The sequence below is a fragment of the Neoarius graeffei genome, chromosome 27 (assembly GCF_027579695.1).
Source record: "Neoarius graeffei isolate fNeoGra1 chromosome 27, fNeoGra1.pri, whole genome shotgun sequence".
Lineage (NCBI taxonomy): Eukaryota > Metazoa > Chordata > Actinopteri > Siluriformes > Ariidae > Neoarius > Neoarius graeffei.
This window is the reverse complement of record NC_083595.1, coordinates 1,284,161-1,311,019: the sequence shown is the minus strand read 5'-3', so window position 1 is coordinate 1,311,019 and position 26,859 is coordinate 1,284,161. Positions and strand designations below refer to the sequence as shown.

At 45.1% G+C, this 26,859-nt stretch overlaps 1 protein-coding gene across 1 annotated transcript in view; it reads left to right on the top strand.

The window, feature by feature from the left end:
* Positions 1–26,859, top strand: part of cacna1ab (calcium channel, voltage-dependent, P/Q type, alpha 1A subunit, b) — a 200,589-nt gene that overhangs the window by 102,412 nt on the left and 71,318 nt on the right. Inside the window, 4 exon segments of the mRNA XM_060911345.1 lie at positions 7,491–7,587; positions 12,607–12,712; positions 12,803–12,910; positions 17,038–17,040. Of these exon segments, the coding sequence (XP_060767328.1) occupies positions 7,491–7,587; positions 12,607–12,712; positions 12,803–12,910; positions 17,038–17,040 (314 nt within the window).

The window sequence follows — 26,859 nt, the reverse complement described above, 5'->3', positions numbered from 1 at the left end:
GCACAATGAACACTTTCTCTCCTAGTTAAGATGCTCTTAGAGTTAAGAGGCTTTTGGGAAACCCACAGCTGATCTGGTAGAGTCCAGTAGAGTGTGCACAGCATGCATACAGTATCTGCAGAAAAATGCATCAGTGTGTCTCTGCCTTCTCTTCCCTCTGGTGGATAATCAAACATTTTCTGGAACGGGGGGGCATAATGTGCACGCTGCGACCAGCAGTGAGAGTTGGCGTTCTTGTGTCAGCGTCATGCTCGTTCTTGTTTTATCTTGTTTTATTTTGTTTTGTCTGGCTTTAAGTACGTATAAGTTTCTTTATTGAGATTTTAAGTGTGCACTGTGCTTTTATTGACTTAGTATGGGTCCGTTACGCCCCAAGCTGTTTGTTTTACTACTTCTCCTGTTCATGCTGTATATCAGTTGTGCAAACGAAGCCAGGAGGCAGTACAGCAGGAATGAGCTGCTGAAACTGAACTGTGTGAGGCCGGCTGGCATGCCAAGTGTCATGCTACAGGTTCCAGACCTCATTTTGAGATGAAGACATGAGAATAAATCCTCCGGCAGAGCACAGGAGAATGGAAGGCGGAAGAGAGGGAAGCAAGGGGGTGTCCAGCTACGGCTGAGGAAACTGCAGCTCAACCGGACCCCACTGCCCTCGATGATCCTGGGGAACGTTCAGTTCCTCAGGAACAAAGTGGACGAACTTCAGGGAAATGTCCGCTTCCAGAATGATTTTAAAGACTGCTGCGTGATGGCATTTACAGAGACCTGGCTAACTGAGCGTGACCAGGACGGTGACCTGTCAGTCAGCGGCTTCGGAGCACCGCACCATTTAGATTGTGACACTAAGGTGACGGGGAAAGCACAGGGAGGAGGGGTCTGCCTCTACACTAACCTGAGATACTGCACTTCTGTGACATTGAGAGGGCGCATCTGCACTCCTGATGTGGAACTTTTATCAGTATCTCTGCACTCCTTTTACCTGCCCCGTGAGTTTCCCCAGCTTTTTATCACCGTTGTGTATATTCACCCGAAAGCCAATGCGTCTTCTGCCTGTAAAACTATTTATGATGATGTGCAGAAGCTTCAATCTATCTCGCCTGACACTCTGAACTTTGTATTGTGTGATTTTAACCACATTTCCCTTAAAAAGACAGTTCCTAACTTTACTCAATATGTAACATGTCCCACTAGGCGGGATAAGACTCTCGACTTCTGTTATGGGTCAGTGAAGGAGGCATATAAATCTTTTCCTTTACCTCCTCTGGGAAATGGAGATCACAACTGTGTTCACCTTCTACCCACAGACAGAACTGTTCTAAAGAGGGAAAAAGTCCAAACAAAGGACATTAAAAACTGGACAGAGGAGTCCGTGCAGTGCTTGCAGGACTGTTTTGACTGCACAGACTGGAATATGTTTATAGAAGCATGTGTTGGGGATTTAGATTAACTAGCGGATGTTCCTATGTGGCCTTCTGCAGAGACATGATAATACTATGCAAGAAGGTCAGAATTTTCCCCAATAACAAGCCCTGGGTTACAAAATCTGTGAAATCCAGTTTGCAGACTTAGGCTACATCCACACGACAACGGCAACGAGATTTTTTTTAAATATCGCGTCCACATGGGCAACGGATCAGTAAAATATCAGGTACATATGGCAACGCAACGCTTGCTGAAAACGATGCAATACACATGCCACACCTCTACGTGCGCTGTAAGACGGTCCCATCGGAGACACCAGAACAATAGAAGAAGTAGACGCATGCGTATAAACCCCTTCTTCTGTAGCATCAGCCACATAAAGTTTTGATTATTAATCAGTAGCGTAAAACGAAAGATGCGGAAAGAGGAATGAATTGGGGTAGATGGAAGCCGGCACGCCAACATTCTGAGATCCTCAAGAATTCTTTAATGGTCCGGAATAAATTGAATGCTACACGTTGATGGATTACTTTGTTCTTCTACGCCCTTTTTGAGGAATGTACTGTCGGACTTAAACCAACATCTGAAGAGGTGAGATTGCTCCTTTTTTTTCCCTATTTTTGCTGGCGGGATTGTTTTTGTTTTTGGAAAGCGCACGGGCGGTGCGCGGTTTGGTACTGCTTCCACAGTGTTTGGACTAAAGACTCTGCCCTAAGGGCTATTCTCTCTCTCTCTCTCTCTCTCTCTCACTTTACACCATTACACAATATATATTCACAGTGAAAATATTTTGTAAGCGCATTTCATGAACCAAGTTATAGGATTTGTTGACAACTCGCATCGAGTTCGTTACACTTCTACCCGGCGTGAAGCACTGACAGTCATGTGGTTGTGACATCATCGTAAACAAATCCGTTCTACAACCCCGATTCCAAAAAAGTTGGGACAAAGTACAAATTGTAAATAAAAATGGAATGCAATAATTTACAAATCTCAAAAACTGATATTGTATTCACAATAGAACATAGACAACATATCAAATGTCGAAAGTGAGACATTTTGAAATTTCATGCCAAATATTGGCTCATTTGAAATTTCATGACAGCAACACATCTCAAAAAAGTTGGGACAGGGGCAATAAGAGGCTGGAAAAGTTAAAGGTACAAAAAAGGAACAGCTGGAGGACCAAATTGCAACTCATTAGGTCAATTGGCAATAGGTCATTAACATGACTGGGTATAAAAAGAGCATCTTGGAGTGACAGCGGCTCTCAGAAGTAAAGATGGGAAGAGGATCACCAATCCCCCTAATTCTGCGCCGACAAATAGTGGAGCAATATCAGAAAGGAGTTCGACAGTGTAAAATTGCAAAGAGTTTGAACATATCATCATCTACAGTGCATAATATCATCAAAAGATTCAGAGAATCTGGAAGAATCTCTGTGCGTAAGGGTCAAGGCCGGAAAACCATACTGGGTGCCCGTGATCTTCGGGCCCTTAGACGGCACTGCATCACATACAGGCATGCTTCTGTATTGGAAATCACAAAATGGGCTCAGGAATATTTCCAGAGAACATTATCTGTGAACACAATTCATCGTGCCATCCGCCGTTGCCAGCTAAAACTCTATAGTTCAAAGAAGAAACCGTATCTAAACATGATCCAGAAGCGCAGACGTCTTCTCTGGGCCAAGGCTCATTTAAAATGGACTGTGGCAAAGTGGAAAACTGTTCTGTGGTCAGACGAATCAAAATGTGAAGTTCTTTATGGAAATCAGGGACGCCGTGTCATTCGGACTAAAGAGGAAAAGGACGACCCAAGTTGTTATCAGCGCTCAGTTCAGAAGCCTGCATCTCTGATGGTATGGGGTTGCATTAGTGCGTGTGCCATGGGCAACTTACACATCTGGAAAGACACCATCAATGCTGAAAGGTATATCCAGGTTCTAGAGCAACATATGCTCCCATCCAGACGACGTCTCTTTCAGGGAAGACCTTGCATTTTCCAACATGACAATGCCAAACCACATACTGCATCAATTACAGCATCATGGCTGTGTAGAAGAAGGGTCCGGGTACTGAACTGGCCAGCCTGCAGTCCAGATCTTTCACCCATAGAAAACATTTGGCGCATCATAAAACGGAAGATACGACAAAAAAGACCTAAGACAGTTGAGCAACTAGAATCCTACATTAGACAAGAATGGGTTAACATTCCTATCCCTAAACTTGAGCAACTTGTCTCCTCAGTCCCCAGACATTTACAGACTGTTGTAAAGAGAAAAGGGGATGTCTCACAGTGGGAAACATGGCCTTGTCCCAACTTTTTTGAGATGTGTTGTTGTCATGAAATTTAAAATCACCTAATTTTTCTCTTTAAATGATGCATTTTCTCAGTTTAAACGTTTGATATGTCATCTATGTTCTATTCTGAATAAAATATGGAATTTTGAAACTTCCACATCATTGCATTCCGTTTTTATTTACAATTTCTACTTTGTCCCAACTTTTTTGGAATCAGGGTTGTACTCATCCAGACGACCGTTGCCAGATTTTTCCACTCTGGAACCCGTTCTCAAAAGATTTCGTTTTGGGGCACCCAAAACGCCGGTACCGTGTGGACGCCAGCCCGAAACGATAAACAATTTTATCAGATTCACCTGAATCCGTTGCCATGTGGACAGGGCCTAAGAGATGTGCTTTCAAGTCTGGTTCTGTCCCTGCTTTGCACACAGCCACTAAGGAGCTGAAAATTAACATTTTAAAAGCAAAACAGGACTATAAAATTAAACTGGAAGACAAAATGGCTGCAAATAATCTTGGCTCTGCCTGGTCACGTCTGAAAGCCATAGCAGGCATAAGTAACCCAAAAAATAGAAGCACTGTCACGTTAGAGGGTTTTGACTCAGACTCTGATCTAGCAAATGCTCTTAATTGTTTTTATTCTCGATTTGATGTTTTTTATTTTAGCAAAGAGATGCAGGAAATGAGTCATAAACTTGAAGACAACCATCATTTTAAGATTGAACACACAGATATTGTGAAGGTTTTCTCTTCCATAAAGACAAATAAGAGCCAGGGACCTGATAACATCTGTGGTCGACTGCTCAAATCGTGTGCCAAACAACTGTGCCCAATATTTTATTATATTTTAATAAATCCTTACAGACTCAGCATGTCCCAAAATGTTGGAAGGAGGCTGTAGGTGTCCCTGTTCCCAAGATAAAATGTCCAAAAACCCTGAATGATTTTAGACCCATTGCATTGACATCCATTGTGATGAAAACCTTTGAAAAGTTGGTGAGGTCTGAAATCATAAAGAAGACAGAGAGTGACCTGGATCCTCTGCAGTTTGCTTATAGACCCCTTCGAGGAGTTGAGGATGCCACAGTCACTTTAACCTGCTTCTTAAACATCTTGAGGGAAAGGGAACACATGCAAGGCTTTTATTCATTGATTTTTCATCTGCTTTTAATACCATTCAACCCCACATTTTAACAGAGAGGCTTTTAGAACAATTTAATCTAAGATTTAATCTTGTGGGCTGGATTTTAGATTTCTTCACAAACAGAACACAGAGAGTGAGAGTGAACGGCACTCTGACCGATCAGGTCTGTTCCTCCACTGGCTCCCCACAAGGATGCGTTCTGTCACCTCTCCTGTTCATCCTTTACACAAACATGTGTCGTAGCAGCAGCAGCAGGGAGGGCAGATTCATTTTAAAGTATGCAGATGACTCTGTCATTGTCAGTCTGCTGAAGGACAATGAAAGCTGCCATGGTCCAGTCATTCAGGACTTTGTTCAGTGGTGTGACAAATCCTTTCTGCAGATGAACATATTAAAAACTAAATACACGTTAATTGATTTTAGGAAACTCCCCCAGGCACAGGAACTCACTTTTATAAAGGGTCAGACAGTAGAATGTGTTGAAACATATAAGGCTACATCCACACGACAACGGCAACGAGATGTTATTTAAAAATATATCGCGTCCAAATGGGCAACGATCAGTAAAATATCAGGTCCATATGGCAACGCAACGCTTGCTGTAAATGATGCAATACACATGCCACACCTCTAGGGGCGCTGTAAGACGGTCCCTTCGGAGACACCAGAAGAATAGAAGAAGTAAGGACGCATGCGCATAAACTATTATGCGCGAGACTTCATATTAGCCACAAAGTCAGGAAAATCTGTTCGTAAAATTACGTTATAATGACCAAATACAATGAAAAGTATTTTTCCAGTCTCACCTGTGAAAGGTAATCCCATGTGATCTCGTTTGGACGGCAAACCTGTTGGTACAGTTAAACGCAGCTAATCTTTATTCTCTGCTTTGCCCTATCCAATATGGTGGCGAGGATGACGTATGATTCTACGCGGAAGGCGGCGTCTTTAATGGTCCGGAATAAATTGAATGCTACTGTACACGTTGATGGATTAATTTGCTCTTCTACGCCCTTTTTGAGGAATGTATTGTAGGACTTACTGTAAACCAACATCTGAAGAGGTGAGATCGCTCCTTTTTTTCCCTATTTTTGCTGGCGGGATTGACTCTGCCCTAAGGGCAGAGTCTCTCTCTCTCACTTTGCACCATTACACAATAAATATTCACAGTGAAAATATTTTGTAAGCGCATTTCATGAACCAAGTTATAGGATTTGTTGACAACTCGCATCGAGTTCGTTACACTTCTACCCGGCGTGAAGCACTCACAGTCATGTGGTTGTGACGTCATCGTAAACAAATCCGTTCTACTCATCCAGACGACTTCGCAACAGCAACGTTGCCAGATCTTTCCACTCTGGAACCCGTTCTCAAAAAGATTGCGTTTTGGGCACCCAAAACGCCGGTGCCGTGTGGACGCCAGGCCTAAACGATAAGCAATTGTATCGGAGTCACCTGAATCCGTTGCCGTGTGGACAGGGCCTAAGTATCTTGGCACAGTCATTGGTCGTAAACTGACTTTTGAGGCAAACTGTGAAGCTGGATATAAAAAGGGGAACCAGTGTCTGTTTTGCTTCATAAAACTGTCATCATTTCACATTGACAAAACACTGCTGACCCTGTGTTATTGTGCTTTTACTGAATCGGTTTTATCTTTCTGCTTGGCGTCTTGGTTTGGTAATCTGTCGTCTAAAAATAAGAGGTGCCTGAACCAAATAGTGAAGTGGTCCAGTAAGCTGACGGGAGAGATGCAGTTAAATCCAGAATCACTGCACTCCAGACAGGTACAGAGGAGATCTGGATCAGTTTTAAAGGACGCTTCTCACCCACTGCATTGTGAGTTCCAGCCTCGCCCGTCAGGACGTAGATATAAAGTACCACAATGTAAAACCAAGCGTTATAAAAACAGTTTTGTTCCTGCTGCCATAAGCCTTTCTAATAAGTCTTAGCTTCATGTGGGCTTTTATGTGTTTGTTTTAATGTTGTATTTTATGTGACATGTTTATCTTTTTTTTTTTAAATGTTATATGTTTATCACGCTGTGTTTTAGATGTTTTAAGTGTTGTTTGGCGTGTGTGGAAGAGAAAGCTGACTCACTTCACTGCAAAACAAGTTTACCTTCGGGTACAAATAAAGTAACTTGAACAAAGTCATGAATTTATGAAGATGAAATGCAGTGGAGAATGACCTTTACTTCTGTTGCAAAGTCAACATTCAATTCTTAAAAAGCAGTGTCCTGTCGATCAAGCAGCGTAAGAGCAATGCAGTGAAGGTTTTGATTTTTGGCGTTGCGCTTGGTGCTCATGTCACAAATGAAGTGCAATGCCATGTGTGTATTGCAATTCGCATTTTTCTACCATTGTGACTGCTTTTCTGTCTAGCACAAAATCTTCTCCATGGAAAATCATGTAACACACTGAACGACAGAATCAGGTGAGAAGCAAGAATGGCTTGAATGTGTTTTAAAGGAGAAAAGCACACACACACACACACACACACACACACACACACATCTCACAATAATTAAGAGTTTGTGTGTGTGCTTTTGTTCTTTTTCCTCCTGCTGTCTCTCTCTCTCTCTCTCTCTCTCTCTTTCTAACCTGCGTGTGTTTTTCTTGCAGTGGACGTATTCATTATAAGGATATGTACAGTTTATTACGAGTTATCGACCCCCCACTCGGATTAGGAAAGAAATGTCCTCATAGGGTCGCCTGCAAGGTTCGGACGTCCAAACCAAAATCTCAGCACTGCTCGCCATGGAGACTGGAATGAACATCGCTTTTCTTTTTATTTCATTTCTTTTCTCTTTCCTTCACAGTTTATTTCTCTTTTCACCATTTCGCTGCATTCTGATATGAAAACGAGAATGTGCAGGACAATGCAGATGAGTCACCATAACGCAGCGGCTCCTGCAGTGACCTCATGACTCTTGTGACCTCGCCATGTCTGCAGGAGTCAGAGATCGGGGTCACAGGGGTCACACAGAGGTCGTGGGGTCACTGTCGGAGTTGTAGCTTGTGCTGGAATGATCATGAGCAATGAAGACGCATGTGAAACGCACTGCAACACGACCAAGCAGATGAAAAAAATAAAGACCACAGCCATGTTGTTGTGTGTTTCTGCTTGCTATGGATCGAGGCCTTGCGTGCATTGTTCTTGTTTTTCCTCGAGGGGCGACTACTGAAACTGCATTGACGTGATTATTTATAATTAACCCCGAATTCATGCATCGTTGCTTCTCTTGCCTGTTTGAAGTGGTGCTGCAGTTCTATGTGAACACTCTCCCATCTCATAGAACACTCCCTCTGATTTTTATTAGGAATTTAAACATGAACACTTCCATAAACACACACACACCAAGCTAGCTCAGAACACACACATACTTTCCACCCCAGGACCAAACCAATAACCTCTGTGTTTTTTCTTTTTTTCTTTTTTTTGTTTGTTTGGCGTTGTGGCCCATGCTGTCCTGCCCCATTCTGTTTGATATACAGTATTTCTTTTTTGTTGTGTTGTGCTTTTTTGTTGATTTTGCATTGGTGTGTGTGTGTGTGTGTGTGTGTGTGTGTGTGTGAGCGCGTGTGTGCGTGTGCAGTGGCAGGATCAGTTTCAGTGATTTGTATGTGATGCTGCGCCACATGTGCCCACCGCTGGGCCTCGGGAAGCGCTGCCCTGCTCGTGTGGCGTACAAGGTTAGAGCTCTTAGTGCTGGTGTGTTCTGTGGAAGTGTTAGTCATCTCTCTCTCTCTCTCTCTCTCTCTCACACACACACACAGACAGTGTTCAGTGTGTGTAGATGAAGTAAATGAGATCAGTTGCAGGTCTCAATCACTTTTTTTGTGTTTTTCCCGCTTTATTAATTCCTTTATTCATTATGATTTATTTATTTATTGATTGATTGATTTGTTTGTTTGTTTGTCTGTTTGATTGTCAATGCAGTTCCCCTTCATAAGCCCCACCCATTATTGCTGTACCCCCACCCTTTTCTGCCTCTCATCTGTGCTGAAACCATGTCTTTTCATTTGCTCTTTGTCTCTGTCTGTCTGTCCATTTCTCTCTCTCTCTCTCTCTCAAAGTGTCTTTCTCTACCGTAGGTCTCTCTTTCTATCTCTCTCTCTCAATTTTCCCCTCTCTGTCTGTCTGTCTGTCTGTCTGTCTGTCTCTCTCTCTCTCTCTCTCTCTCTCTGCCACTCAATTTCTGTCTGTCTCTCACTGGTTGTCTCAGAGCCTGAGTTTATTCTGTTGAAATGAATCTTTATGAAATATGTTTGTTGTCCCTCCCTCAGGTTACAGGTGTGTGATGGTAGATCCTCACACTCATGGTTCTGTTTCACATCTTCATATTCTCTTGGCTTTTTTCTTCTCATTCCTTTCTCACTCTGTCCTGGTCATTTCCTTCATTGTTTGTTCAGCACAAATCCCTGTTTGTGCTTTCATTTTTTTTTTTAAATCTGTGAACCATCTCATGGCCTTCCAGTCTGGAGTGAACTAACAACTCTAACACACTCCTTCTCCCGCTCTAACAAGCTCACTCCGTAGGGAACAACACTCCGAACCAACTTTAGTCAAAACGCACCTGTCCTGCATCGAGAGATCAGAAAATCTGGATATAAGTTTAAAAAAAAGTGTGTGATATATATATATATATATATATATATATATATATATATATATATATATATATATATATATATATACACACACACACACACAGAGTGGTGCCTGAAAGTTTGTGAACCCTTTAGAATTTTCTATATTTCTGCATAAATATGACCAAAAACATCATCAGATTTTCACACAAGTCCTAAAAGTAGATAAAGAGAACCCAGTTAAACAAATGAGACAAAAAATATTATACTTGGTCATTTATTTATTGAGGAAAATGATCCAATATTACATATCTGTGAGTGGCAAAAGTATGTGAACCTCTAGGATTAGCAGTTAATTTGAAGGTGAAATTCGAGTCAGGTGTTTTCAATCAATGGGATGACAATCAGGTGTGAGTGGGCACCCTGTTTTATTTAAAGAACAGGGATCTATCAAAGTCTGATCTTCACAACACATGTTTGTGGAAGTGTATCATGGCACAAACAAAGGAGATTTCTGAGGACCTCAGAAAAAGCGTTGTTGATGCTCATCAGGCTGGAAAAGGTTACAAAACCATCTCTAAAGAGTTTGGACTCCACCAATCCACAGTCAGACAGATTGTGTACAAATGGAGGAAATTCAAGACCATTGTTACCCTCCCCAGGAGTGGTCGACCAACAAAGATCACTCCAAGAGCAAGGCGTGTAATAGTCGTCGAGGTCACAAAGGACCCCAGGGTAACTTCTAAGCAACTGAAGGCCTCTCTCACATTGGCTAATGTTAATGTTCATGAGTCCACCATCAGGGGAACACTGAACAACAATGGTGTGCATGGCAGGGTTGCAAGGAGAAAGCCACTGCTCTCCAAAAAGAACATTGCTGCTCGTCTGCAGTTTGCTAAAGATCATGTGGACAAGCCAGAAGGCTATTGGAAAAATGTTTTGTGGACGGATGAGACCAAAATAGAACTTTTTGGTTTAAATGAGAAGCGTTATGTTTGGAGAAAGGAAAACACTGCATTCTAGCATAAGAACCTCATCCCATCTGTGAAACATGGTGGTGGTAGTATCATGGTTTGGGCCTGTTTTGCTGCATCTGGGCCAGGACGGCTTGCCATCATTGATGGAACAATGAATTCTGAATTATACCAGTGAATTCTAAAAGAAAATGTCAGGACATCTGTCCATGAAACTGAATCTCAAGAGACGGTGGGTCATGCAGCAAGACAACGACCCTAAGCACATAAGTCGTTCTACCAAAGAATGGTTAAAGAAGAATAAAGTGAATGTTTTGGAATGGCCAAGTCAAAGTCCTGACCTTAATCCAATGGAAATGTTGTGGAAGGACCTGAAGCGAGCAGTTCATGTGAGGAAACCCACCAACATCCCAGAGTTGAAGCTGTTCTGTACGGAGGAACGGGCTAAAATTCCTCCAAGCCGGTGTGCAGGACTGATCAACAGTTACCGCAAACATTTAGTTGCAGTTATTGCTGCACAAGGGGGTCACACCAGATACTGAAAGCAAAGGTTCACATACTTTTGCCACTCACAGATATGTAATATTGGATCATTTTCCTCAATAAATAAATGACCAAGTATAATATTTTTGTCTCATTTGTTTAACTGGGTTCTCTTTATCTACTTTTAGGACTTGTGTGAAAATCTGATGATGTTTTAGGTCATATTTATGTAGAAATATAGAAAATTCTAAAGGGTTCACAAACTTTCAAGCACCACTGTGTGTGTGTATATATATATATATATATATATATATATATATATATATATATATATATATATATTAGTTTGTACAAATAAGAAGTAACTGAATAAAACAAAGCCACAATCGATAAAACTCAGCGATCAGCCAGCAAGAACAAAGATGTAGTAATAAATGGTCTTCTCTGTGTGTGGCTGCTTGTGCTGTGGGGCGGGGCCATGGGGCATGGTCACCGGGTAAGGCTGGGGGGGGACAGGGTTGGAGGTCTGTGGGTGGGTTGTCAGAAATGCATGAGCATGCTGCATGTTCAGGGTCACACAGGGGTTACAGTGGATCATGGGGTCACGGGGGGGGGGGGGGGGGGGGGGTGTTTGCTGCATGAACCACTGCATGGCGAGTGTTGGAGCTGCAGCTTGTGCTGGAATGACCATAAATGAAAAAGACCTTGAACACACACACACACACACACACTCTCTGACACACTCACGTTGTGTCATTGTTTGTAAACAAATGACCAACGTTCGTGTTTAAAAGTAAATTCAACGAATGAAAATTGAGGTCGAGAAAACTTTGTTTTTCAACCCTGTTTCATTCGTTCAGTTTAAATGTTGAGGTTGTAATGAAAACCTCTGAATGGTAGGGGGCGCTCTGAGCAGCAGCAGCAGAGACTGAGTTTTATTACAATGATTCAAAATGAACTTTACTGTCCTTGTTTAATCTGTGAGAGTTCCAACTTAAAACATTCAGAGCATAGTCTGAGTTTAAGTTCTGTTTATTTCTCCACCCAGATGCCATCATTTTTCATTAAGTCTCGTAGCGTGTGTCCTTATTGGCTGACAGCAAGAAAGAGTAATATCTCATAAACAAGCATGCTAACATCATTAGCTAGCAGAAGTTAGGCTACATTCATGGGGACATATTGGCTTAAATGAGAACACGGTGTGGAGGAACAGCAGGAATCATGTCTGAGAGGTGAGCACATGGTCACATGCTTTACAGTCAAGTGGGGCATAAAAGCATCAGGATCAGTCTACAATGAATCTGTGAAGCATATCAGGCCAAAATGCACTCATGAATGTGGACTTAGTCCCTAAGACACCACTGTTTTATGAGCATGCATGCTAGAATAGTCATACACATGTTACCCAAAATGAAAATGAGCATCATTTGGGTGATTACACTCTCACAGGTTCCCATTAATCATTTCTGTTTCCCTGTGGAGTCCATCTCTATGAATCTGTGACAATTTATAGGATAAACAATTCTGAATTTTCAAGAAGAAATGTAATAATACATTTAACTATTTTTAGACAGTTTAAAAAAATGTTTTGCTCATTCAGCAGAGGAGCTCCCTCCACCTCTTTGAACTTATTTGTTTGGAGATTTAAATGCCACACTACAGAACCTAAACCTGCCTGATTGGCTCTACAGAGACTGCTGCGTATGGATTTGCCTGTTGCTGATGACAACACAGTGCATTTCAACTCCACACTGATGGCATTAATTCGTACTGCACTTGATATCAAGATCGCTAAAGGTATGAAACATTCATATGCATCTCTATTTATGTCTGTTTGCCTTTACATTATCTATACATTTGTGTGTGTGTGTGTGTGTGTGTGTGTAGGTGGAGCTGATAAACACCAGATGGACGCAGAGTTACGAAAGGAAATGATAGCAATTTGGCCGAATCTGTCCCAGAAGCAGCTGGACCTGCTGGTCACACCACACAAGTGTAAGTTAGAGATTAGATTAGATTAGATTAGATTAGATTAGATTAGATTAGATTAGATTAGATTAGATTAGATAAAACTTTATTGATCCCTTTGGGAGGGTTCCCTCAGGGAAATTAAGATTCCAGCAGCATCATTACAGATAAACAGAGAAAAGAAATAGAGAAAAACTTCTAGATAAATTAAAATAAATAAAGTATTTACATATACAAATATATAAAAAGAATAAAATATGGGGAAGAGAGGAAGGGGGAGAGGGGGAAGGAGGGGAAAAAAGGTGGGGAGAAGGGGGGGCGACGGTAGGAGAGATATTGCACTTTATATTGCACATTTTCTGGTATTACTTATTGTTAGGCTAGGCTACTGCTCCTTCCCATCCTCTGTCCTCCTGTTCCCCCTCCTCCCCCCCAGAGAGGAGTTGTACAGTCTGATGGTGTGAGGGACAAAGGAGTTTTTGAGTCTGTTCGTCCTGCACTTGGGAAGGAGCATTCTGTCACTGAACAGGCTCCTCTGGTTGCTGATGATGGTGTGCAGAGGGTGACTGGCATCGTCCATGATGTTCAATAGTTTGTTCATAGACCTCTTCTCTGCCACCATCACCAGAGAGTCCAGCTTCATGCCGACCACAGAGCCGGCCTGCCTGATCAGTTTGTCCAGCCTGGATGTGTCCTTCTTGGATGTGCTGCCCCCCAGCACACCACGGTGTAAAACAGGACACTGGCGACCACAGACTGATAGAACATCCACAGGAGTTTCCTGCAGATGTTAAAGGACCACAGCCTCCTAAGGAAATATAGCCTGCTCTGTCCCTTCCTGTATAAGTGTTTGGTGTTGCAAGTCCAGTCCAGCTTGCTGTCCAGCCACAGCCCGAGGTACTTGTAGGAATCCACAGCCTCCACCTCGACTCCCTCGATCAGAACTGGTCGTGACCTTGGTCTGGACCTCCCAAAGTCAATGACCAGCTCCTTGGTCTTCGAGGTGTTGAGCTGCAGATAATAATAATAATAATAATAATAATAATAATAAATTTTATTTAAAGCGCCTTTCAGGGTACTCAAGGACACTTAACAATAAAAGTGTAAAAATAAAATCAAGCAATTATAAACAATTAGAAATAATTAAAAATAAGATGAATAAAACGAAGCAGGACAGGAATATATAACAAGTAAACTATCAATAAAAAACAAAACAATAAAATAGCTGGACCATTCTGACACTAAAATAATAAAACCGATTAAAAAAAGTATCTATTAAAAAGGAAAAGCAAGAGTAAAAAGGTGGGTTTTTAATTGTGCCTTAAAAGAAGAGAGAGAGGTACACTGCCGCAATGAGGGGGGAGAGAATTCCAGAGTTTAGGCCCAGCTACACTAAAAGCCCTGTCACCCATGGAATGAAGACGAGTAGAGGGGGTGACAAGGAGGTGTGTGTCAGTGGAGCGTAGGGTGCGTGTGGGCTGGTATGGGGAGAGGAGATGAGTGAGATAAGGGGGTGCTAGATTATGCTGTGCCTTAAAGACGAGTAGGAGGATTTTGAATTGAATGCGTGACTGAACAGGAAGCCAGTGGAGTTGGTGAAGGACAGGCGTGATGTGTTGCCATGGTCTGGTGTGGGTAAGAAGTCTTGCTGCAGAGTTCTGGATATGTTGTAATCTGTTTATTGATTTGGCTGGAAGACCAGTAAGGAGGGCATTGCAATAGTCCAGTCTTGAGGTTATGAAAGCATGGATGAGAGTTTCTGCAGTGGCAAGGGTGAGAGAAGATCGGAGTTTAGAGATGGTTTTCAGATGGAAGAATGCTGTTTTTGTGACCTGTTTTATGTGGGATTCAAAAAAAAGTGATGAGTCAATAATGACACCAAGATTCTTCACTTCAGATGAGGTGGTGGTAAAGTAGCCTGGGATGGAGAAATGAGAATGGTTTATCTTTTTAAGGAGGGTGGGAGTGGCAATGAGTATGGCTTCTGTCTTATCATGGTTGAGTTTAAGAAAGTTACAAGTCATCCAATTGCTGGTATCATGAAGGCAGGCAGCCAGGTCAGAAAGTGGGAGTGGATGTGAGGGCTTAGTGTGGATGTAAATTTGTGTATCATCAGCATAACTGTGGAAATGAAGATTATGCTGGCGAAGGATATGGCCAAGGGGGAGAGTATAAATAGTGAAGAGCAGGGGGCCTAGGACAGAACCTTGTGGTACACCATGAGCAAGGGGCAAGCTATGGGACCGGAAATCACCGATAGTAACAAACTGTTCCCTACCCGTGAGATATGACCTAAACCAAGAAAGTGCAGTGCCCGTAATACCCAAAAGTGTCTCCAATCGAGTAAGCAGTGTATTATGACAAACCGTGTCAAACGCAGCTGTCAGGTCCAGTAATAAAAGAATGCTAAAATGGCCAGAGTCTGCAGCAATAAGTAGGTCATTAACCACTTTGACCAAGGCTGTTTCAGTACTATGCTTCACTCTAAAACCAGACTGAAACTCTTCCCACAAGCCACATGATGTAAGGTGGTCTTGGAGCTGCAGGGCCACTATACGCTCAAGAATCTTAGAAATAAAAGGCAAGTTAGAGATGGGCCGGTAGTTTTTAAAATCATCAAAAGCAGCTCCTGGTTTCTTAAGGACTGGTGTGATGGCGGCAGTTTTCAAGGAGCAAGGGACGATGCCAGAGACAAGAGATGAGTTTATGATGTTGACAAGGAGAGGGCAAAGAGCAGGCAAACAGGCCTTCACAAGAGGGGTGGGCATGGGATCCAGGAGACAGGTGGTGGGCCTAGCCTTGGTGACTAGGTCGTAAATTGTAGTGTCATCAACAGGGGAGAAAGATGAGAGTGACATGACAGGTGTGGTCAGAAATGGAATGTCACACTGGGTAGTTGGTAATGACTGGAGTTTCTTGTAGATGGTGCAAATTTTGTTGTCAAAAAAGTCCAGAAACTCACAGCAAAGATCAGTTGTGGGGGTAAGCGGGAAGGGTTTGGATGGCTGGACAAGTTTGTTAATTATTGAAAATAGACCTCTGGGGTTATTGTGACCACTAGTGATGACTGAGGAATAGTACAATGATTTAGTATCGTTTAATGACTGTTTGTAGGATAAAATGTGCTCTTTATAAGCCTGTGCATGCACAGTCAGTCCAGTCCTCTTGCTAAGCCGCTCAAGCTGTCTACCGGCTGCTTTCATCTTTCTTAGCTCAGGTGTGTACCAGGGAGCAGATCGTGTGAAGGAGACAGTGCGGGTTTTTAAGGGAGCAAGTTGATGCAGTGCTTCAGAGAGATGGAAGTTGTAAATCAGCAATGGGTCATCCAAGTCGGAGCTATAAGACTCTGACATAAGCCGTGTTTGTAATAAACTAGTGAGCTCAGCAGTGTTTGTGTTTTATGTTTCTGTATGTAATGGAGCGCTTTGAGCGCATACAAGACTGAGGCTCAGGGATAGCAAAACCAAAAAGAACAGCTGTGTGGTCAGAGATGGCAAGGTCTTTAGATGACATATCAGATGGGGCTTTTCCACTAGTGCATACAAGATCCAGTGTGTGACCTTTCACGTGTGTGGGAAAATTTACATGCTGATCCAAGTCAAAACAATTTAAAACATTCAAGAACTGGCTTGAGAAATTACAGTGGTTAGAATCAACATGTATATTAAAATCCCCTAAAACTAGGATAGATGAGTACTTAGGGCAGACAGAGGAAAGAAGATCAGAAAATTCAGAAATAAAAACAGTTGACGCTTTCGGGGGCCTATATACAAGTAAAATAAGTAGTGGTTGGCTACCATTAAAACTAAGAGCAAGACTTTCAAAAGATGTAAAATCCTTTAAAGTCACATATACAGGCTTAAAGCAAGAACGATAAAGCACAGCCAATCCACCCCCACGACCTGATAGCCGGGGCTTGTCAATAAATGTATAACCAGCAGGCACAGCTTCATTTAGTGCTATAAAGTCATTAGGAGCTTGCCACGTTTCCGTTAGACACAAAAAGTCCAAGTTCAAATCTATGATAACATCATTAATAAAAGGTCCTTTGTTGTTTAACGATCTCACATTTAAAAGAGCAAAAGATGAAAAAGTTTGGTTGCAATTTTGAGAAGGCAAGGTGTACTTCACAGTGCGCAAATTGTTCACGTCAGCTGGTCGGTCTGCAGTAGGCCTACGAGCAGGCGAGTATTTGCGGCGCAAACTCCAGAGGGAGTCGATGTCATTGGGGTGGCTATAGCAGGCAAAGTTCCTCCTAGAGCCTCTGTGGGTGTATTTTGGACGACGAATAATACCAAAGTGTTGGTGCATTTTGAGGTCGTCAGGAAATCTATAAGTGTTCTTTCGCAAGCTGTGTAAGAACACCACCGAGTATTTTAGGGCCATGACCATTGGCGAGGAACCCCACTTTACGCACAAATGTAGAGAGGGTTGAGATGGCAACAGCCAGTGGACAAGCCAGAGCAAAATGACAGCCAGTCGCATGAAGACCCAAGAGAGGGCTCGCACAGCCAGTTTGGTGCGTTAGCCAACAGGAGAAGCCACTGTCATGCACAAGCAAGAGACTCACCCACTAAGCAGTAAGCAAGTAACTTACCAAGCAGGCCCAGTAGAATACCCCAGAGAGGGCTCGCACCGACACGGCGCAGGCAGCCATGGTTCCTGTTGTACCACACAGCAAAGTCCCTCACCAGGCTCCTATACTCCTCCTCTCTGTCATCACTTATACACCCAACGATGGCTGTGTCATCGGCAAACTTCTGAATGTGACACAGCTCCGAGTTGTAGCAGAAGTCTGTGGTGTACAGGGTGAAGAGAAGAGGGGCCAGCACCATGCCCTGGGGTGCTCCGGTGCTGCTAATCACATTGTCAGATGTGATGTCCTTCAGCCTGACGTACTGCAGCCTGTCAGTGAGGTAGCTGGAGATCCAGGTGACCAGGCAGGGGTCCACTTGCATCCTGTTCAGTTTGTCCTGAAGCAAAAGGGGCTGGATGGTGTTGAAGGCACTCGAGAAGTCTAAGAAGAGGATCCTCACTGTGCCATTTCCCTTATCCAGATGCAAGTGGGCTCGGTGTAGCAGGTAGAGGATGGTGTCTTCCACACCGACACCTGCCTGGTACGCAAACTGCAGACAGTCCTGGGCATGTTGTACCTGGGGTCTGAGGAGGCTGAGGAAGAGCCGCTCCAATGTCTTCATCAGATGTGAAGTGAGTGCCACCGGTCGGAAGTCGTTCAGCTTGCTGGGCCGATTCTTTTTGGGAACTGGAACGATACATGATGTCTTCCAGAGGGTGGGCACTCTCCCCAGCTGCAGGCTGAGGTTGAAGATGCATTGGAGTGGTTCACCCAGTTCAGCAGCACAGGTCTTCAGTAGTCGGGGAAACAGCTTGTCCGGGCCTGCTGCTTTCCTGGGGTGAAGCTTCCTCAGTTGACCTCTGACCTGGTCTGCAGTAATGCATGGAGGAGTCTGTGTTGAGGTGGGGGATGAGGGGAAAGAGGGGGCTACTGTGATGACTGGGGGGAGGTGTGTTGAGGGAAGAAGGAGAGATGGCTGCAGTGAGGGAGGGGGTGGGGGGGACATGGGCTGGTTGAACCGATTGAAAAAGTCATTCAACTCATTCGCCCTCTCCACTGTCCCCTCAATGACTCTGGTCTTTGTATTGTGGCCTGTGATGGTTTTCACACCTTCCCAGACCTCTCTCATGCTGTTCTTCTTCAGCTTCTGCTCCACCTTCCTCCTGTAGCTGTCCTTAGCTTCCCTCATGCAGCGTTTTACCTCCTGCTGTGCTGCTTTCCTCGCCTCCCTATCCCTGCTCCTGAAGGCAGCCTTCTTCCTGTTGAGGACAGCTTTGACTTCCTGTGTTACCCATGGCTTGTTATTAGGGTAACACCGTACAGTCTTAGCGGGGGAGACCACATCTGCACAGTTATCGTAGGTTTGTACAGAATCGACCAATCAGATCAAAACTCATCAGAGGAGCTTCTTTCAGCCAACCAATCACTGCTCAGCATCCACTGATCAGGCAAACTCCCTCCCCTTAAACTTTTTTGAAACTTCTGTTAACCTCTGTCCATCAGGCAGGTGAGCATAGCTCCAAGCAGACAGGGAAAGAACTCAAATAAGACATAATAGAAATTCAGAGAACTACACAGTGGAGAAGGATCATAAAGCAGGGAATGAAGCCAAGAGTCTTTCATCTTCAAAGAATATGACCTGTGAAGGGCTCTGGAATTGAGGACACTGTAGGAGGAGACATCACTGGTGTTTGGAGACATGAGTTCTTGTTTTCTGAATGTTTGTCAGTTCAGCAGTGCCTGCAGAGAGGTGTAGATGTTGTTCAGGTTCATATCCCTCATTCTCTATGTGCACTGTTTTGGCTCAGTCATGACTATTGTAATGTGTATCTGGACATTGGATATCTACTGGTGGGCCTCCTGGCTGTTATGCCCCACCCTTGGGTAGTCCTATGGGGCACAACACACTCCACCACTGGCCCAAATCAACCACAAAAAACACCTTTAAAACAACCAAATACATGGGATTTATTATCATATAGACACATAAACAACCACAACACAAAACCAAACCCCGGGCTGAGACGCAGCAGGACCAGCAGTCCCCAGCTAGTAGCCTCTGTGTCTGCAACAGGTCTGGAGTTTCTAACTGCAGCTTATTTACCTGGCCAGGTACACATCATCTGGTAATCACCTGAGTGGAGCTACAGAAACAGAGATAAAATGACAGGAAAATACACAGGACACATGTGTGGCTGTAACACTGGCCATGACACACACACACACACACACACACTCTCTCTCTCTCTCTGCATGAGCGGCAAAGGAGTGAGCATGGCATATAGAGTGCATGAAAGTGGTTGGTGTTTTGTCAGCTTTTTTTGGCATTTGATGCTTTTTTCTCCGTATAACATCTTTGACTTTTTGCAGTTTTTACATTAGCGTGTGTGTGTGTGTGTGTGTATGAGCGAGCAGTGTGCTGGAGAAGCATGGTGCTTCCCAGCACGAGGCTGTGTGAGAGTTTAACTTGCCAGCACGGTGTGCAGATTGTGTGCAGGGCAAGTGTAGAGGAGTGTGTGTTAGCAGGTGGAAATGTGGTGGGGCATGAGAATATTGTCTCTGCCTCCCACATGAACAGCGTGATTATTGTGTTTCTGAATGATGTAAACAGAGTGAGCAAATTAATACAGACAGGTGTAGTGATTAACAATGAGTTAATACTGGTTTCTCCCCCAAGTTCCCCTTCAAAAATGATAATCCTGTCTAATGTCCCTCCCTTCAGCTCTGATGCAGCAGTTGCTAAAGGGCTGTCGAGATATGGGCGACTGGTCTCTCCCATTAAGAAAATTCCACTTGGTTGTAAGTCCCTACTGGTTAAACACCTGCTGTCTTTTAGAGTCTATGTTCATGATGCTCAAGGATGGTGTTGAGGAAATGAACATAGTGTTTAAATTTAGAGTAGATGATTCAGGCTATAGTATCAATGTATCCTCTGACACAGAAATGAAGTGTTTCAATTGTGGACAGACAGGTCATCTTGTCCGTGCCTGTCCTGAAAGACAGGGTGACCCTGGTGTTTCTAAGTGGCCAGGGCAGTATGCAACTGGGTCCGCTGTGGTCATTCCCCCTGCGGCTGCAGTGTGTCTGGCTGCTGAAAACTCCAGACCAGCTGCTGCACCAGAGCATGAGCAGAGTGAGGGAGTCCATTGGAGCTGCATTGACCCCAGAGAGGCCCATCTTGGCCAAACCAGTCCCAGAAAAGCCTTGCTCAGCTGAACCTGGTCAAGAAAGGCCCTGCTCAGCAGAGAAGGATACAGTGGATCCTGGCGCAGTGCTGGAGCTACCTGTGCTGGCAGAGGCAGGTACAGGGGTGCAGAGCCATCGCTTGGAAGCACCCTTCACTACACTAGTCGGGGGGATTTGGAGTTGGAGGACAAGCCCATGTTTAAAGTACCAAACAAAAGGAAAAAATGAGGTAAGGGACATGGGAACAAACAGGCCAAAAAAAGACATGAAGCTGGAAGAAAGACAGTCAGACAGTGAAGAAATGTCAGATTCTGTTTTTAACTATGGCTCCCAAGATGAATGTTTACCAGTCATTGACTCTGCTGAAGATATTAGTTTTTTTAAGGACCACTAAATGGCAGAAAAATTTTATTGTAGAGGAATATTTCCCTGACCATAAACAGTTTATCCATGATGTTAGGCATTTTAGAAGAGAAGGAGCTTTTACTGAGACAGAAGGTTTTTGTCTAAAGAAACTGATTACAAAGTTGAATAGAGAAATTTCTGATGATGATGTGTAAAGTGATTGGTGTTTTTTATTCTAGAATGGTTTTCATTATCTGGTTGTTTTATCTACACATTTATTTTATGAGTAGGATTCATATTGCAAGTTCAAATATTAATGGAGCAAGGCAATATGAGAAGAGAATCAAACTATATGAGTTAATAAAGCAGAAGAATGTGGACGTTATGATGTACGTAGACACACAGTGATGCAAACAACGAAGCAGACTGAATTAAGAAGTGGGACAGGTTGGTGATTTTAAGTCATAATACATCACTTAGTGGTGGGGTTGCATTGCTGTTTGCTCGCAATTTTATCCCCAGCTCTTATACGGTAGAAGAGTTCTTAAATGGGAGGCTTTTAAAAGTAAAAGCTTTTTATGAGAATGAGGTTTTTGTTTTGATCTGTGTGTACTAGATGGAGTGGAGAGAATGTTGTTTTTATACAGGCTGAGTAATGTAATTGCTAACTGCAGCACCTTTGAAATTTTAATTCTGGGTGGAGATTTTAACTGTACAATTGATAATTTGGACAGAAACCATGCAGAATCTCACATGGCTTCCCATAAGTGATTATTGGGGATGATGGCGGCCCATGAATTAAGTGATATATGGAGAAATTTAAATAAAGAACAGACAATACACATGAGCCTATGCTATAGACAACGCACTCTCCCTGGCAAGACTGGATCAGTTTTATTGTTTTAAACATCAGCTGACTTATTTTACGAAGTGTTCTATTGCTTCAGTAGACATCTCTGACCACAGCATGGTTCACTGTTTCATTAGTAAAAAGAATGTAAAACCTAGGAGTGCCTACTGGCATTTTAACACTGCACTTTTAAAAGATATTGATTTTAGAGAGTCTTTTATTTATTTTTGGAATCGTTTTAAATTAGGGCGGCATGGTGGTGTAGTGGTTAGCACTGTCACCTCACAGTAAGAAGGCTCTGGGTTTGAGCCCCGTGGCCGACAGGAACACTCTACTCTAACCTCTCGTACTCCACCTGCCAGCTCTGCCCCCGACCTCACTAATGTCCCAGTGTGTTATCACAGCCTTCGGGAGGTATTCAGCAAAGCCAAGGCCACTTCCTTGCCCCCTCACTGGCCCTATGACTGCACCATTGATCTCCTCCCAGGCACTGCACCACCCAAGGGCCGTCTCTACTCTCTGTCCACCCCGGAAAGGAAGGTGATGGAGGCCTACATCAGTGACTCTCTGGCTGCCGGCCTCATCCGTCCATCCTCTTCTCCTGCCGGCACTGGGTTCTTCTTCGTGGGAAAGAAGGATGGATCCCTGCGCCCCTGCATCGATTACAGGGGTCTCAATGACATCACCGTCAAGAACCGATACCCTCTCCCACTGCTTACCTCCGCCTTCGAGCTGCTCCAGGGAGCCACGATCTTCACCAAACTCGATCTCCGGAATGCCTACCACCTGGTTCGGATAAGGGAGGGAGGCGAGTGGAAGACTGCGTTCAACACCCCCACCGGTCACTATGAATACCGGGTGATGCTGTTTGGCCTTACCAATGCGCCAGCGGTATTCCAGGCTCTGGTGAATGATGTCCTGCGAGATATGTTGAACAAGTTCATGTTCGTTTTCCTCGACGACATCCTGATCTTCTCAAAGACCCTGTCCGAACACACCCAGCATGTCCAGCAAGTGCTCCGTCGTCTCCTTGAAAACTCCCTCTTCGTCAAGGCAGAGAAGTGTGAGTTTCACGCCAAGTCTGTGGGGTTCCTGGGGTACATCGTGGCAGAGGGGAGCATCCAGATGGACCCTGCCAAAGTCTCAGCAGTGACTTCATGGCCAGTACCAGAGAGCAGGAAGAAGCTTCAGCAGTTCCTGGGCTTCGCAAATTTCTACAGGAAATTCATTCGTAATTACAGCACCGTTGTGTCACCCCTCACCGCCTTGACCAGCACCAAACAGCCCTTCACCTGGACTCCGGCTGCCAATGAAGCCTTTGCCACCCTCAAGGCTCGGTTCACCACTGCTCCTGTCCTCCAGATGCCAGATGCGGAGCGGCAATTCATTGTTGAGGTGGACGCCTTGGATGTGGGAGTTGGGGCAGTGCTCTGACAGAGGTCAGCGGATGACAACAAGCTCCACCCCTGTGCATTCTTCTCCCGCTGGCTATCGCCGGCTGAACGCAATTACGACATAGGCAACTGGGAACTGCTGGCGGTCAAGATCGCCCTGGAGGAATGGCGTCACTGGCTGGAGGGGTGCGTAGTCACATTCCTGGTCTGGACAGACCATAAGAATCTGGAATACATCCGCACTGCCAACTCAACCGACTCAACCCCAGACAGGCCCGCTGGGCTCTCTTTTTCACCAGATTCAATTTCACCCTTTCATACCGGCCCGGATCTCGCAACACCAAGCCTGACGCACTCTCCCGCCAGTTCCAGAAGGATGATGCCCCCTCCAAGGATCCGGCTCCCATCCTACCTGACCCCTGTATCGTTACTGCTCTGACCTGGGACATCGAAGAACGAGTGCGGGAAGCCCTCCGTGACCAACCCAGCCCCAGTGCATGCCCTGCAAGTTGCCTCTTTGTTCCTGAAGACCTGCGATCCCAGGTTATACAATGGGGACACGACTCCCATCTAGCCTGCCACCCTGGTTCCACTTGCACCTACCACCTGCTTGCCCAATGGTTCTGGTGGTCTTCTATGAGCAGGGATGTGCGAGACTTCGTCCGAGCCTGCCCTACCTGTAATCAGAATAAGTCCTCCAGCCGGCCTCCTGCCGGTTTGCTCCAGCCTCTGCCCTTGCCAATAGGACCCTGGTCCCACATTTCCCTGGATTTTGTTACGGGTCTGCCCCTTCTGGAAGGAATTCTGTCACCTACTCGGGGCCACCGCCAGCCTCACCTCCGGATTCCAACCCCAGTCCAATGGCCAGTCAGAGTGGACTAACCAGGAGTTGGAGAAGGCACTTCGGTGCATGGCGTCACGCAACCCTAGGGCCTGGTGTGAGCACCTGCTGTGGGTGGAATACTCCCACAACTCCCTCACCAGCTCAGCCACTGGACTGTCCCCATTCCACTGCGTGTATGGCTACCAACCACCCCTGTTCCCCAGCCAGGAGGGAGAGGTCACCTGCCTGTCTGCCCTCACCTATGCACGCCGATGCTGCCGCACCTGGTCTCAAGCCCACGCTGCACTCCTCAAGTCAGTCACCAGCTACTCCATTGGAGCCAACTGGCAGAGGACGCCTGCGCCCACCTACCGGGTGGGCCAGAAGGTGTGGTTGTCAGCCAAGGACCTGCCCCTCCAGGTGGAGTCTCGTAAGCTGGCACCTTGGTTCATCGGACCATTCCTGATCCAAAGGATAATCAGCCAGTCTGCTGTCCGGCTCCGACTGCCCAAGTCTATGAGAGTGCACCCCACCTTTCACGTCTCAAAGATTAAGCCAGCGCACGAGGGCCCGCTGGTCCCAGCTGCACCTTCTCCTCCTCCTCCTCGTCTCATCGATGGTGGCCCGGTCTACTCCGTCCGGCGACTGCTGAAGTCACGGTGCAGGGGCAGGGGCCTCCAATACCTGGTGGATTGGGAGGGCTATGGTCCTGAGGAGAGGATGTGGGTTCCTGCTGGGAGAATCTTAGACCGTACCCTCATCAGCACCTTTCATCGCCTGCATCCGGACCAGCCGGCCAACCGGAGGGGTCGACCAAAGGGCCCTGGTCAGAATGACGATGCGCCAACCGCTACTGTCCCCGAGTCCGATTCTGAACCAGATCCTGAGGCCTTGGACACGGACCGGTCAGAGGAATTCTGACCCTCCACCGGTATTCCCCCTCCTCCCGCCTGTCTTGGTGGATCTGTGGCTAAGGACTTCTGGAGCCGTCCCTTGGGGGGGGGGGGGGGGGGGGGTTCTGTCATGGTCCTACCTGTGGGCTTCTCTCTTCAGGTAACATCTCCACTTAGCATTACTGGCCACGCCCGCACTCACTTCCTCTTATTAACTTCCAGTGGCTGTCATTGGCTGTTGCCGATCACCTGCTTCCCCCCGTGTGTATTTAAGCTGCAGTCCTCCCAAGCTTCTGTGTCAGATCATCTGCAACTCTCAGCATGATAACCTGCTCTGTGTTCCTACTACTCTGACTCCTGAAGATATTCTGTTCCGTCTGACTCTGTCTGCTCTCCAGCCCCGGTAACCTGATCTGCCTTCTGTCCTGTCGACTCTGCCTCTTGCCTGCCTCTCCTGTACCTTCGCCTGATCTCCAGCCTGCTGAGGGACTACTGCTGGGAGTCTGCCTGAAACCCAAGTGCTGTCAGCCTACAGCCACACCTCTCTGACAATGCCTGATCTCAGCTGCTAAGCAGGGTCAGGCTTGGTCAGTACTTGAATGGGAGACCTCAGATGTCACCACCATGCTCCCACCAGCCATCCTTGCCTCTCAGTCCTCTTGCCACTGAACTTCACATTTTCCCAACTCCCTTTTCCCGTGTTATTAATAAACTGTGGTTCGAGTGCATTTGATCTCCTCTCCTGTCTGGTCTTTGACACAAACCAAGGTATTTTGTCAACACTACACTCGTAATGTTACGAGAGACATTATCAGATCATTAAAAGCCCTGGAAATAGAGATAGTGGAACTCCAGCATTTGGAGGCCACAGGAGAGCAACGGCATTTTGAAGCCCTCAAAAGTTAAAAAAGCCACAATGAATGACCTGTTGGGCATGACAGCACAGAGGGTGCTGGTCCACTCATGCTTTAAAAGCATGACTGAGATGGATGCTCCTTCAAAGTTCTTCTTTGGTCTCAAACAAAAGAATGGACAGAAAAGATTCATACATGCTGTGCGAACAGAATCAAGGGATCTCTTATCAGAACCCACTGAAATTCGCAAGCAGACAGTCAGCTTCTGCTCGAAGCTTTACAGCAGTGAGCAGGCAGGGGTACAGGTGGTGGAGGAGAGCTTCTTTAATGATCTGCCAAAGCTGTCATGGCAGGTTGCAGAGGAAATGGGCAAAGACCTGTCACTGGGAGAGCTCCAGGAAGCTCTCCAAAGTATGGAGAACAGCCGAGCACCAGGCATTGATGGTCTCCCTGTAGAATTCTACAAGATCTTCTGGGCAGCAATAGGGCAGGACATACTAGAAGTGTTACAGGATAGTGTGAAGAGAGGCATGCTCCCGTTAAGCTGCAGGACGGCTGTTCTGACCCTACTGCCAAAAAAGGGAGACCTTATATACATGAACAGTTGGCCCCTGGTTTCATTACTTTGTACTGACTGTAAGCTGCTTCCAAAAGCATTAGCCTCAAGACTGATGAAGGTAATGGAGCAGATCATTCACCATGACCAGATGTACTGTGTGCCTGGCAGGTCTATATTTGATAACGTATATTTAATTTGTGATGTTTTGGATGTCTCCAGGCTATTGGGCTTAAAGACTGGTCTCATTTTTCTAGACCAGGAAAAGGCTTTTTTTCTCTATCTTTCAGCATATGCAGATGATCTGGTAGTGATGATGGACACATAGTCAGATGTGAATGTTTTAATTTAGATTTTAAAAAACTTTGCAATTTTATCATCTGCTAAAGTTAACTGGGCCAAAAGTTAAGCTATTTTAGTTGGGGAGTTGGGAGGAGAGCAACCGACACTACCAGGTGGTCTAGTATGGAAGAAGGGTGGCTTTAAATACTTAGGTGTC